General features: G+C 44.9%; 1 protein-coding gene across 1 annotated transcript in view; it reads right to left on the minus strand.

Annotated features, from left to right (window-relative positions):
- The window catches only part of DDRGK1 (DDRGK domain containing 1), a 35,809-nt gene continuing 22,284 nt past the window's right edge, over window positions 1-13,525 (minus strand). The window contains exons 5-9 of the mRNA XM_053402111.1: window positions 11,818-11,940; window positions 6,983-7,021; window positions 2,469-2,525; window positions 1,320-1,368; window positions 1-220 (exon numbers count right to left, since the gene is read on the minus strand). Coding sequence (XP_053258086.1) covers window positions 48-220; window positions 1,320-1,368; window positions 2,469-2,525; window positions 6,983-7,021; window positions 11,818-11,940 — 441 coding nt within the window. The 3' untranslated portion in view covers window positions 1-47. The remainder of the gene's footprint in view (window positions 221-1,319; window positions 1,369-2,468; window positions 2,526-6,982; window positions 7,022-11,817; window positions 11,941-13,525) is intronic.

Genomic DNA, 13,525 nt, shown 5'->3' on the forward strand with positions numbered 1-13,525 from the left:
TTTTATAACCACACTTTATTTCCTCTGAGCGTGTAAAAATTGCCTTTTTATGCCACCCCCTTAGCGATTGCTCTGGCCTCGGGTTCCAGGTTGATGAGAGAATTGCTCTGCTGAGCCAGTTCTGTAATGGAGACGCGTCCCCTCCGCCGAATGAAGTCGGCCACGGCCGTCATTTCCTCCGTCGTGATGTAGATGAACTTTCCTCTGTCATCGATTACGCCTAGAGGCAAGGCCAAACCGGAATTAAGCTCCGCAAGCTGCTCTTTCTACATTCGTTTTATTGCCTAGCTAGGATTTCTTAATCAGCCCGTCTCCAAAGGTTTGGGTTCGGCTGCACGATATAAATACTTAGGCCTGTAACCTCTAATTGACGAATTGGTTCCATTAGGGCCCTAAATGTGATTTTAAGTGTCCTACTAATTAATGGGGGTGGGTGGGTTTGCTTTTACTCTTCTTGGCAGGTTTGCCTACATCGCTCTATCATCACCAGCCAAGGGCGAGGCAGGATGTGTTGCCTGGAGCCTGTCGCTTGATGGAGGAGGAAAGAGTTGATGACCCCCTCTACAAAAATTCAATCAGCCTTCTTTTTAAGCATCTCCTCCACCCCAGTATAGTAATGCAGCAGGCTTCTTGGCTCCCTCCCTGTGGACTGCCCTCCCATCAGATGTCAAACAACTACTTGACTTTTAGAAGACATCTGAAGGCAGCCCTGTTCAGGGAAGTTTTTAATGTTTGATGTTTTCTACTATCTCAGTTTTTGGTCAGCCAGCAACGGCCAGACGCGAGTCTTCTCAGAAGTAATCCTTGACATTTAAGTTGTGCTAATTTGGATGAATGGAAGTGAGAGCTGGACCAGAAAGAAGGCTGATCGCCGAAGAATGGATGGTGTTGGAGGAGACTCTTGAGAGTCCCATAGACTGCAAGAAGATCAAACCTCTCCATTCTGAAGGAAATCAGCCTGGAGTGCTCACTGGAAGGACAGATCCTGAAGCTGAGGCTCCAATACTTGGGCCACCTCAGGAGAAGAGAAGACTCCCTGGAAAAGACCCTGATGTTGGGAAAGATGGAGGGCACAAGGAGAAGAGGACGACAGAGGACGAGATGGTTGGACAGTGTTCTCGAAACAACAACAACAATTTGGACCCATCTGCAACTATTTTTACTCCGACGGCTGACATTTTCAGCACTGGGATGTTACCAAGCTGAAACAGCAGCTGAATATCAAAAATAATCAACCAGAGATGTTCAGGTGCTGCTGCTGCTATATTGCTGCTTCAGTCTAAACAAGGCGATCGGCCCCATAATGTTTTCACTGTTACCTGTGAGCGTTCCATCAGCCATCAGGTCTTGCACTCTGTTAATTGCATCCTGTTGAGGAAAAACAAACCCCGTAAGCAGCAAATATCACATTTCCAGGTGCAGAGGCATGTTTTCAGAGAACACCACGACACACCAGCCTTTCCACAAAGGCCTGGCAAGTGTCTGCTTCAGGGGACATTTCTCTTACACATCAGCATACATTAAAGGCGAAGAGGGAATGCCTATATATTTATTTATTTCGATCAATAACAAGTTGAGAAGGTAGGAAGAAAGGAAAATACGTAAAACACAGTATGATACATTAAGTTCAATATTAAATACAGAATTTAAAAACAATGCAGAATATAAAAACAGATGGGAGAACTATAAAACAATGATAATTTAATGATGAGGAGCAACTTAAGGTGTTAGCAATTTTAAAGTTAGGGCAAGATCCTGCGCTGACAAGCTATTGCTGCCGCACAAAAACTAGCTACCTTGGCGATAATCTCGGGAGACTGGTCAACCAAAAGATAATCTGCCTAGTATACTTTGTAAAATTTGATTAGTGAAATAGTGGCGGATATCACAATAGGAAGAACAGGACATGCAATAAAACATGTTCCACATTTTCTATTTTCTCTGTTTGACAGGGGCATAAGCGCCCATTGTATGGCACTGTTGCAACTACCCTCCTGTAGTGCAGATGGAAGCACATTAAATTTAGCCTGGGTAAATGGTTTCCTAAATTTTGGAATAGTCAGATGGATCAGATGATCTCCACGAAGAAACGCACGCTCTGATTCTAAAAGCTGGAAAAATAGAAACTGTGTTTATATAATTTTGCAACTTGGCATCCCAGATGCATTGGCACATGTTTTTGTTGGCTTTTGCAGAATCCACAGCAAGAGTGGCATTTGGCGAGAATCCTGCTTTTAGGGCTTTCTCATTTACTGTGCCAAATTTTCTCATTATGTCCAGGAATCCTTCCCCTGTGCTATGATAACACAGGGTAGCGCATTTCCCCAGCGAACGTCGCTGGATGCCAACAGAGAGGATATGCAGTCCTGATAGGACACCATCCCATAAGGTCGGTGTCAAAACATATGGATTGGATTGGCGGTGTCTCTGTCACTGATGCACCTGTGGCCTGGCCTGCAAACACGTACCTGTGTCCTTATGCCCAGGTGGGAGGCCAGGTCCTCCAAAAGAACCACTTTGGCACTCTATGAGGAAGAGGCAAAAAACTGAAATTAGTGAGACAAACAGTACACATTTTGCAGCTTTATTTTAACACAAACTGGACTTTGGTATGTACTATATTATCAGTTGGTGAACGATTTTGGGAACTTAGTTTTGACAGAAATGATAAATATTGCTAAAGAAACAGTTGTTTGCTATCCAAGATGAATGTTGCTGAATATTTTTTGATGATACCAATGTAAAATACATTTGTCAAAATAATTGTTCTTCTGCTTGAACTTGGCAACGTGAGCCGTAATTGCAACTCAATGGAAAACAGCCCAAAATCTTACACTGGGCGCTTGGTAATTATTATCCCTACAGACACTTTTCCAAATGCAAAGTTGGCTAAAAAATAATAACCAATGTGAATAGGTAAAGGTAAAGGTACCCCTGCCCGTACGGGCCAGTCGTGTCCGACTCTGGGGTTGCGTGCTCATCTCGCTCTAGAGGCCGGGAGCCGGAGCCGTCCGAAGACACTTCCGGGTCACGTGGCCAGCATGACAAAGCTGCAGCTTGGCGAGCCAGCACCAGCGCAGCACACAGAAACGCCGTTTACCTTCCCGCTATAAAGCGGTCCCTATTTATCTACTTGCACTTAAGAGTGCTTTCGAACTGCTAGGTGGGCAGGAGCTGGGACCGAACGACGGGAGCTCACCCCGCCGCGGGGATTCGAACCGCCGACCATACGATCGGCAAGTCCTAGGCACTGAGGTTTTACCCACAGTGCCACCCACGTCCCAACCAATGTGAATAGCAGTCCTTAAAAAAGGAAAGGGAAATGTACAGTGTGTAAACAAATAAACCCATTTCATCGGATAAAGCCCAGCATTTCCAAGTCCCCAAGTTATGAAGTCAGATGCAGCCGAGCTAGAGAACTGAGCATTATGGACTGAACATACTGAACTGGAACCAGTCCATGAAAACCAGTTCTCAGAGCTTGGAACTGCCAGGGTTCTGCATATCTTCTTCTAAAGGGATTACGGGAGAAGAATGCCAACTGCGGTCCTGCTCAGCTGGGCACCAGCTTTGCCAGGATGACGCAGCCAGGATCCTGCCTGCCTGCTCCTGACAGCCCATAGTCACCTGCACAACAACAGCCGTGGTGGACTGGATGAGGGCGAAGGAAATCAAAACTCTTGGTCAGTCGTGTAAGGCAGGACAGGGAATAGGGATTCAACCCGTGTTGCGTGTGGTTACACTCCTCCTGAGGCTCGCAGTTAGAACATGCTCCTGGACTCAGCCCTGAGCATGGATACTCAAGTCTCTGCGGTAGCCAGGAGTGAATTGGCACAGTTAAAGCTAGTGTGCCGGCTGAGCCCGTTCCTTGAGATGTCTGATGTGCCAGCACATGCCTTAGTTCCATCCCGCTTGGATTACTGCAACCTGCTCTACATGGGGCTGCCTTTAAAAAGGGATCAGAAACTTCAACTGGCTCATAAAGCTGCAGCCAAATTGCTGACCGGGTTGGTGATAATAAGGAGCTGGCATGTGAGGAGCTAGCCGGCAGTAAATCACACTGTGTTGGAGTTAACTCTTTATTAGCAAAACAACCGTGATCTGCACAGGAGTGACAAAGTGTTGGTGCTGACCTTTAAAGCCCTAAACGGCCTCAGCCCAGTATACCTGAAGGAACGTTTCCACCCCCATCGTTCAGCCCGGACACTGAGGTCCAGATCCAAGGGCCTTCTGGCGGTTCCCTCACTGGGAGAAGTGAGGTTGCAGGGAACCAGGCAGAGGGCCTTCTCAGTAGTGGCACCCGCCCTGTAGAACACCCTCCCATCAGATGTCAAAGAAATAAATAGCTATATGACTTTTAGAAGACGTCTGAAGGCAACCCTGTTTAGGAAATTTTTAATGTTTGATGTTTTATTTGTTTTTAATATTCTGTTGGGAGCCACCAGAGTGGCTGGGGAAACCAATCCAGATGGGCGGGGGTATAAATAATAAAAAATATTACTATTATTATTACAACTGGGTGACATCACCTTGCCAACAAAAGCCCGTATAGTTAAAGCTATGGCTTTCCCAGTAGTGATGTAGTATGTAGTGATGTATGGAAGTGAGAACTGGGCCATAAAGAAGGCTGATCGCCGAAGAATGGATGCTTTTGAATTCTGGTGCTGGAGGAGACTCTTGAGAGTCCCACGGACTGCAAGAAGATCAAACCTCTCCATTCTGAAGGAAATCAGCCCTGAGTGCTCACTGGAAGGACAGATCCTGAAGCTGAGGCTCCAATATTTTGGCCACCTCATGAGAAGAGAAGACTCCCTGGAAAAGACCCTGATGTTGGGAAAGATGGAGGGCACAAGGAGAAGGGGATGACAGAGGACGAGATGGTGGGACAGTGTTCTCGAAGCTACCAGCATGAGTCTGACCAAACTGCAGGAGGCAGTGGAAGACAGGAGTGCCTGGCGTGTTCTGGTCCATGGGGTCACGAAGAGTCGGACACGACTAAATGACTACAACTACTACTACTATAGCCCTAATGAGTGCAGCGACTCATCTCCAGCAGGTCTTGCTCCCATGAAGCAGGTGCTGAGACTGAAGGTCCCTGCCTTCCCACAGACATCTAAGTCCCCTTCCTCTCCAGGGTTTTCCCCAAGCAATCACAGACTGCGTATGCGTGCAGACAATCTCTCCTCTGCCTTGTTCATGCCTCAGAGGAACAAGCATTCAGGTCCTGCTGAATAGGCTTTTCGCACACATCTGGCTGGCTACTGTGAGAGCAGGAGGCCGGACCAGGTGGGTAAATGGCCTGATCCAAGAGAGCTCTACTTACAGACAGCCGCTGTCCCGCCAACTAGCTAATGCCAAAGCCAGAATCGTCGTTTTGTGCTCTGCTTCTTCTCCTCTTCAGAAAAGCTTTCAGTTAGCAGAGATCTGACAAAAGGTAAGATCTTCTGCTTTCATTTGGGCTGCGTGGGAGGGATTGCTGCAAGTACTAAACTTGGTGGTTTAAGGCTTTCAGGTTTGAACAGGGAGGGGAAGCAGCGTTAAAGGTTTTATGCGACCTTAATTGTGAAAAATGTGCTTTGAGCGGGCGGACGGTGGGGTGTACGGATTCATTCACCATAGAAACAGGAGAATCATAAGGGAAGGAACTTGACAATACAAGGCAGAGATGAGAATCCTGGCCTAATGTTAAGCTGTATATATATATATATATAATATGACTATCATCAGTGCAGGTAAGAAAAAAATTTAATTTTTATTTTTATAATCTACAAAACTGTCTTATTTATTTTATAGTACAGAACATTGATTATTGCTTTTGTTTTATGGCTCAATGGTCTTGTTAGATAGTAAAATTCATGTTAAATTGCTGGTTTAAGGCATTACTTTCTATGGGAAAGTGTGCCTTCATTTTGGAATGCTTTGGTTTTGGAACAGACTTCCGGAACCAATTAAGTCTGAGAACCAAGGTACCACTGTATTGTGTGGGTGAGTTGGGTGTTCCCCTCAAATACCCTAATCAGTTTTCTTAAAACTTAAAAAAAAAAAAAAATCACTGTCAAGTAGGAGGCTTATTTTCCCGAATGCTGACCAATCAGTGCTGTGCATTGCCCCTCTGCTACAAACGGTTTCCCCTGAGCTCAATGATTAAGAGAAGGTTATACAGTCATACCTCGCGTTACAGCCGCTTCAGGTTGCATTTTTTCGGGTTACAGACCGCCGAAACCCGGAAGTACCCGAACGGGTAACTTCCGGGTTTTTGCGGCTGCGCATGCGCAGAAGCGCTAAATCGCATTTTGTGCATGTGCAGAAGCGCTGAATTGCAACCTGCGCATGCGCAGACGCGGGTTGCGCATGCTGCGGGTTGCAAATGTGCATCATGCACGGATCACGTTTGCAACCTGAGCGTCCGCTGTACAGTCTGACCAAAATGGGGCAAGTCATTGAAACCTCCTGCCCTGAAAGCCATTAGCCCTTCCTTGCTTGTATTCTCAGATTCCTGCCACCTCTTTTTCTTTTATTCCCCCAGCTGGAAAGCTCATAGAATCACAGAACTGTACACTTGGAAGGGAATCAAAGGGTCATCTAGCCCAACCCCACACAATGCAGGAATCAAGAGTTGTAGAAACCCCAGCAGGTGGCCGTCCAACCTCCGTTTAGAAAACCTCCATTGAAGGAGAGTACCAGGAGCATGTTCTGTGGCTGCGGTTTGGGCTTGCAAATGGCAGATACAGATCCCAGTTCTGCTGACGAACCCGAGTGACCAAAGGGGCAGAGTATCGAAAGAACTCACTGCAGCACTCTCTGCCACAGACCAAGCTGAGTAGTGAACCCATTTTACAGATGCAGTGCAGACAAGTAGCTTACAAGAGACACAACTCTTTATGCAAGAGAACAAGGCGCTTTGATTGCCGAACAACAGATGTGCAGTGGAAAGGGATGATATTCATTGTTAAAGGGAAAGAGCAAAAGGAGTGTAACCTACCTTGATGTAGTCGAGAAGTTCTGATACGAAGCTGCGGGACTAGGTACAGCAAAAGAAACTATTATTAATCTGATGCTGCTATAGATTATAAAACCAATCTCTGCCTGGATTTCTACGCAAAGGGCCGTGTCAGGGACAGAAGGCCTTCATTGCTTAAGTATGCGTAGCCCCCTAGGAGTTAGGAATTTCCGGGTGGGTAATTCCGCTTTCGGAAAAAATTCTGCCCTGCAACTGACCACCCGGTTTATTGTGGATTTTGTCTGAAGTGGCTTCACCACCGAGAGCCGAAGTCTTGCTTCCAGGTGTCATGAAATCGGCTTGTGCATAACTTTCGCACATAAAAGCTCAAGAAACACGTTGATCTACCCACACGTAGTTGCTATCTCTGAGAAACGTAGAAGATAACAGGATATATTTATCTGAAAGTCTTCAAACTTACACGACCCTTTAAAAATTAGCTGATGAAGGTGAATACATTGAAACAGGGCCCTGTCCTGGTTTCTGATCCATAATTGACTTCTGCTCAGTGATTGAAACTAAGACCTCCACGTCGAATCTAACTATGGACTAAGATGAACTTGTCTCTATTCATAAACTCTTATTTCTAATGCTGTAACGAATAATTGTGTTATACATAGCTTTATGAGTTTGAGTTTGTAATCTCTGTTAAGAGTTTGTAATCTCTATTTGATTTTGTAATCCTTGTCAGAATACATACTTTCGAATGGATCGGTTTTTGTTAAAATTGATTATTTATTTGTGAGTAGGGACCACTCCCACTATTGAAATTTAGATTGGCCTGAGTTCTTGGTGTGCTTTTTCTTGGTATATTTAATAACAAAAACTACAACTTATTCGACTTTCGTAGATGGCGCCATGCAAAAATGTGCTGCGTTCAGACGGCTCTGCATTCGTTAGGAACTTATGCCTGGAGCTCCCTGCCTGAAATCTTACTTATGGTCTCTCTCACTCCTTTTTCCTCTTCAAATCCTTTCTGAAAACCCACAACCGAAGCAGTTTTGTGTGACTGCACCTTTGCATGCTTGTTGCTTTATTGCTGTCCACTCGCCTCGGTCTACCCCAGGCAAAGGCAAAATTGGCCCTCCAGATGTTTTGGGACTACAACTCCCATCATCCCTAGCTAACAGGACCAGTGGTCAGGGATGATGGGAACTGTAGTCCCAAGACATTTGGCAGGCCGAGTTTACATATGCCTGGTCTACCCTCTGCAATCTCCTTAACTGGAGAGTCTGTAGGCTCACTGGGGCAGGGACTTTCCCTTTCTCTTTGCATATATTTATTTTTAAAGCACCGTGTACATAATCGCAGGAGTGGACAGACTACTTGGCATATCTCTCCAACAATTTGCGGTATGTTGCTCTGGATTTCCGATTCCCCATCGTTCAACATGAGCAATGGTTTAAAACCAGTTGATGGTAAAGAATGCTGGCAGCAGGGAGAGAGAGAGGGGACCAGGAATGGATTTTCATATGAAAGGCCTTGTGAGCTTGGTTCTGGCACCGACCATACCAGTAAATTCCTGGACTGAGCATGTGCTCAGAGGCATAATGTTTCAACTCTTTATTGTACGGCCACCAAATTAAGCCAATATTTTGGAGCAGGCTCAAGGTTTTTGTGCGTGTTTATGTACTCAACCGACTTCTTCCTTTTTAAAAAACAAAATTTGACACACACACAAGAGAGCACCAAAATCCTATATGGCGTTTTTTAAGGACAGCCCCTTGTAACTACTGTATGAACATGCTTTTTATATTTAAAAAAATCTGCATTAAATATGTATTTTTTTAAAAAGAGGATATCATCCTGGGTTCCATATTGGTAGCCGTTAATTTGGATCAGAATCTATAGGGCAAAGGTGTCTATTCAGAAGCAACTCTCTGTGAGTTCAATGGGACTTATTCCCACGTAACTGGGCAGAGAATTGCAGCCTAAGTGCTAAAAATGCAACAATTGTAACACTCACATTTATTTTATTTTATTTTATTTTTTAAATATGCCTGATGTATATGTTTAGAAATACTGGCCAAAATGTTATGGGTCAACAACAAAATGAGGAGAAATAAAGCTACTCTGGAATCTAACATGATAGATATTTATGATAGATTGTTTCTGTACCAGACTGGCTCATCCCTGCCCCAAAACACTGTTTGCGAAATAAAATAATTCATCAAAGATGGCAAGTCTATTTCACAAGCTACCAAAAGACCGTGGGGTATCATCACCTCGGCGTGGGGTTGAATCACTTTTTCTAATTTGGTGCAGGGAACTTAGTAAATGCAAGAGGTATTAAGTTGTCTGGGCTTTTGGTATCAGAAATATTGTAACAGCACTGAGTACCTTTGGGTGAAATCCAATGCAGTCATACTTACGCCCACTGATTTCAGTGGGTCTACTCTGAGTAGGACTATGTTGACCATCGCCCTTTGTAAATAAAACTATGGGGAAAGGACTATCACTTGACCCATAAGCTTGCAATAAAAAAAAAACTTTGGAACAAGAGAAAATGAAGATTCATGCGACGTGACCTTAGAACAGGCATAGGCAAACTCAGCCCTCCAGATGTTTTGGGACTACAACTCCAATCATCCCTAGCTAAGAGGACCAGTGGTCAGGGATGATGGGAGTTGTAGTCCCCAAACATTTGGAGGGCCGAGTTTGCCTATGCCTGCCTTAGAAGGTTGCCATCTACTCAAGATCGTTTTTGCTCTTAATAGAGGAAATTGTTTCACACCCTCCCTTCCAGCCCAGTCTGTTCATGTTCCACCTGAGAGCAGAATTTAGCTGGCGGCATTGATGGGCTGCAACAATCGACATGAAAGAGACTTGGGCTGACACTGTGCCTTTTGTTTAATGATTCAACGGCAGCAGACGCTGAATTACTAAGACTCTACGGTGTTGAATCCTGAACCTTCTGTGCCCCTGGTGCTTATTTTTTTTAGCCTGACATACGGCCTAAGCAGAAGCCGGTGAGAGAAGGGCTGGGCTTCTGACCAGTCCAAAAAATAAAAGATTTTTTTTCTGTCGATTCAGCCAGCCAAATCATATAACTGTAGAGTTGGAAGGGTCCCGAAGGTCATCTACCCCAACTCCCTACAACGCAGGAATCTCAAAAAGAATCATAGTATTTTATCAAATTATATGTTTTCTTTTTTAAAAAAAAACCACAAAAAATTAGCATTATGACATCAACCAAAAATAAAATTATCAAGAGGTTTGAGTGTCAGTTACAAACCAAAAGGTAGATAGCAGTTATTGTGCAGCGATACTGCTATTTCCTTTTTTTAAAAAAGCAATTATTTTATTACAGAGTAATAGTTGTGGTATTTTTGTTGAAAGACATGTAACCATTTATTTTATTAGCTCCTTACAGAGTCCCCATTTTAAACTCGCAACAGCCCTGAAAAATAATATAGGCTAAGGCAGCCCAAGCATCACCCAAGGAGCATCTTATCCTGGCTCATTATCCTATTTGTTAATTGACATTAGGGGAAAGTTCTCTGCTTTGGACGAAACCGGGCTTCACTCAAACGAGGATACTCATGAAGAAGCCTGCCTGCAGCGGTAAAGCAATTATTCCTAGCTTCATAAATTCTGGTTTACTAAACTGAGAATGATTGTCGCAACTGAGACAGTGACGTTTTGAGGCAGCAAAATTTTTCAGCAGAGGGCCAGTCCACTGTCCCTCAGATCTTGTGGGGGGCCGGACTATATTTTGAAGAAAAAATGAACGAATTCCTATGCCCCACAAATAACCCAGAGATGCATTTTAAATAAAAGCACACATTCTACTCATGTAAAAACAACAGGCAGGCCCCACAAATAACCCAGAGATGCACTTTAAATAAAAGGACACATTCTACTCATGTAAAAACATGCTGATTCCTGGACCGTCCGCGGTCCGGATTTAGAAGGTGATTGGGCCAGATTCGGCCCCTGGGCCTTAGTTTGCCTACCCATGTTTTGGGGGATACCTGATAATATTGGACCGCAGTCAAATAACAAGTGGGTTGGCTGACCATCCAATTAACACTATCCAGCTGACCCATTGGCTGAAATGCCATTACTAACTGGGAGTCACTTTGATCCGATTCTTAAGTATCTTTGCTTTTAGGAACTTGGCTTCTTCCTAACGAGCCGTAGTCCTTCATCTAAATGGGGCTCTTTGGCCTCATGTCCTGCGCCAATCTAATAATTCCACCTCCCTCAGCTGACGTGCCATGACCCTCTCTCTGACGCACACGGATTTCACCTGGAAAAAGAAGCCTTCTGAGCCCTGAACTCTTTGGGGCGAAGTCAGCCAAGTCAAGATGCAAGATAAAGGTAAAGGAACCCCTGACCATTAGATCCAGTCGTGGCCGACTCTGAGGTTGCGGCGCTCATCTTGCTTTAGTGGCCAAGGGAGCTGGCGTACAGCTTCCAAGTCATGTGGCCAGCGTGACTAAGCTGCTTCTGGCAAACCAGAGCAGCGCATGGAAACGCCTTTACCTTCCCACCAGAGCGGTACCTATTTATCTACTTGCACTTTGACGTGCTTTCGAACTGCTAGGCTGGCAGGAGAAGGGACCGAGCAACGGGAGCTCACCCCGTCGCAGGGATTTGAACCGCCAACCTTCTGATCGCCAAGTCCTAGGCTCTGTGGTTTAACCCACAGCGCTACCCGCGTCCTTTAAGACTCAAGGTAGCCCTATGGAAATTGCAACTTAGTCTAATCAGGTGTCTGCCACAGCTGGATCCAACCTTTTGTATCTATTCAAGAGAAGCACCTGCAACTATCCCTCAAGCCGGTCATTGCACTCCAGCCTGGCCAAACTTACCTCTTCTTCGGTCATGCCTTCATCCTCTCCCTCTTCTTCCACCACAAAACTCTCCTTCAGCTTCAGGTATTCCTCATATTCCCGCTTCTCCTCTTCCTCTTTCGCCTTCTTCTTTTCTTCTTCCTGGAAAGTGAGGGAAGACAGAACTGCATTATTTAAGGGCGCATTGTTATATTTTTGCAAAGTGCTTCCTGCCGCCTGGACCCACCTCAGGACGGCTTACGGGCGGCTAGTCACTTGCGAGACATCCTTTATATTAGTAGTGTTATACTTCTTTATATCCTGCCTTTCCCCCAGACCCTGGGACTCAAGGCGGCTCACACAAATTCAAACGCCGCAGATCCAAATACAAAAAAGCCCCAATCTTGTAAAAGATAATAGTCGGAAACCAATTAAACAGAATTAAAAACAATGCAGATTATAAAACCTTGGTGGTAGCAAGCAGCTAATCAAACGAACAACAGAAGTCATAATAAATCAAATGGATTGCTGTAAAACAGGGGTCAGCAAACCTTTTCAGCAGGGGGCCAGTCCACTGTCCCTCAGACCTTGTGGGGGGCTGGACTATATTTTGAAAAAATATATATGAACGAATTCCTATGCCCCACAAATAACCCAGAGATGCATTTGAAATAAAAGGACACATTCTACTCATGTAAAAACACGCTGATTCCTGGACCGGCCGTGGGCCGGATTTAGAAGGCGATTGGGCCGGATCCGGGCCCAGGGCCTTAGTTTGTCTACCCATGCTGTAAAACAATGGGACATCAACCAACTGCCAATGCCAGTGTTAGATCAAAACTCACTTTAACTGTATTTAAAGGATTTCTGTAATAGAGATGATTGTCTGATATATAATACAGGAGAAAAGGTTGTGAACGAAAGCACTGTGGAGGTATGGGTGGGAAGTCAATACATGAAGCTATTTAATTTGAAGTCAGTTTGTAAAAAAATGGAAATTCAATAAAAATTATATTATTTTTTTTAAAGAACTTGGAGGAAACCTGTTTTCGATTTCCAGCAAGGGGACAGGTCAGTAAGGGAAAGAGCTCAGAAAAGGAAAGCAATGCAGTCGAAAGGGCCGTGGCAGACGCCTCGGGTTCAATTTTCAGTATCTGCGGGTGGTGCTAGGAAAGACTTCTTGCCTGAAACCCTGGAGAGCCATGACTGGTCAGCGTGAGCAGGACCAAACTAGATGGACCAAGGATCTGACTTGATTTAAGGCAGCTCCCTGGGATTTCCCCATCGACACGACTCCTGCTTACCTTGCTAAGGGGACAGTGTTCCAGTTCCCCAGGAGGAGAGGCAGGCAGCGGAGACAGTTCCAGGGAACCCTCCTCTGTTTCCAACTCTTCATTTTAGCAAGCTGCCTCTTGAGAAGTTCTGTTTCTAGAACTGCTCACCTCCACGCGCTGGCTTAGACCAAAAGGGAAACCAACGGTCTTATAGAGAAAACAGCACTGCCAATTTGCATGAGGCCGTCTCTAATCATTCGCAGAGAAGAGGAAGTCCCCACCCCTCAAGCCAAGGTATCATTTCCAACCCCCCAGTTATCAGATTTGACCACGATTTGGTGCAAAGGTGCAAGTTAATTTCTGAAATCCACAAAGATGCAATCTCTGTTCCAATAGCACAACCAAGCTCTAAAATCATAGAATTGTAGAGTTGGAAGGGATCCCAAGGATCATATAGTACAGCCCTGTAATGC

Source organism: Podarcis raffonei, chromosome 9 (assembly GCF_027172205.1).
Source record: "Podarcis raffonei isolate rPodRaf1 chromosome 9, rPodRaf1.pri, whole genome shotgun sequence".
Classification (NCBI taxonomy): domain Eukaryota; kingdom Metazoa; phylum Chordata; class Lepidosauria; order Squamata; family Lacertidae; genus Podarcis; species Podarcis raffonei.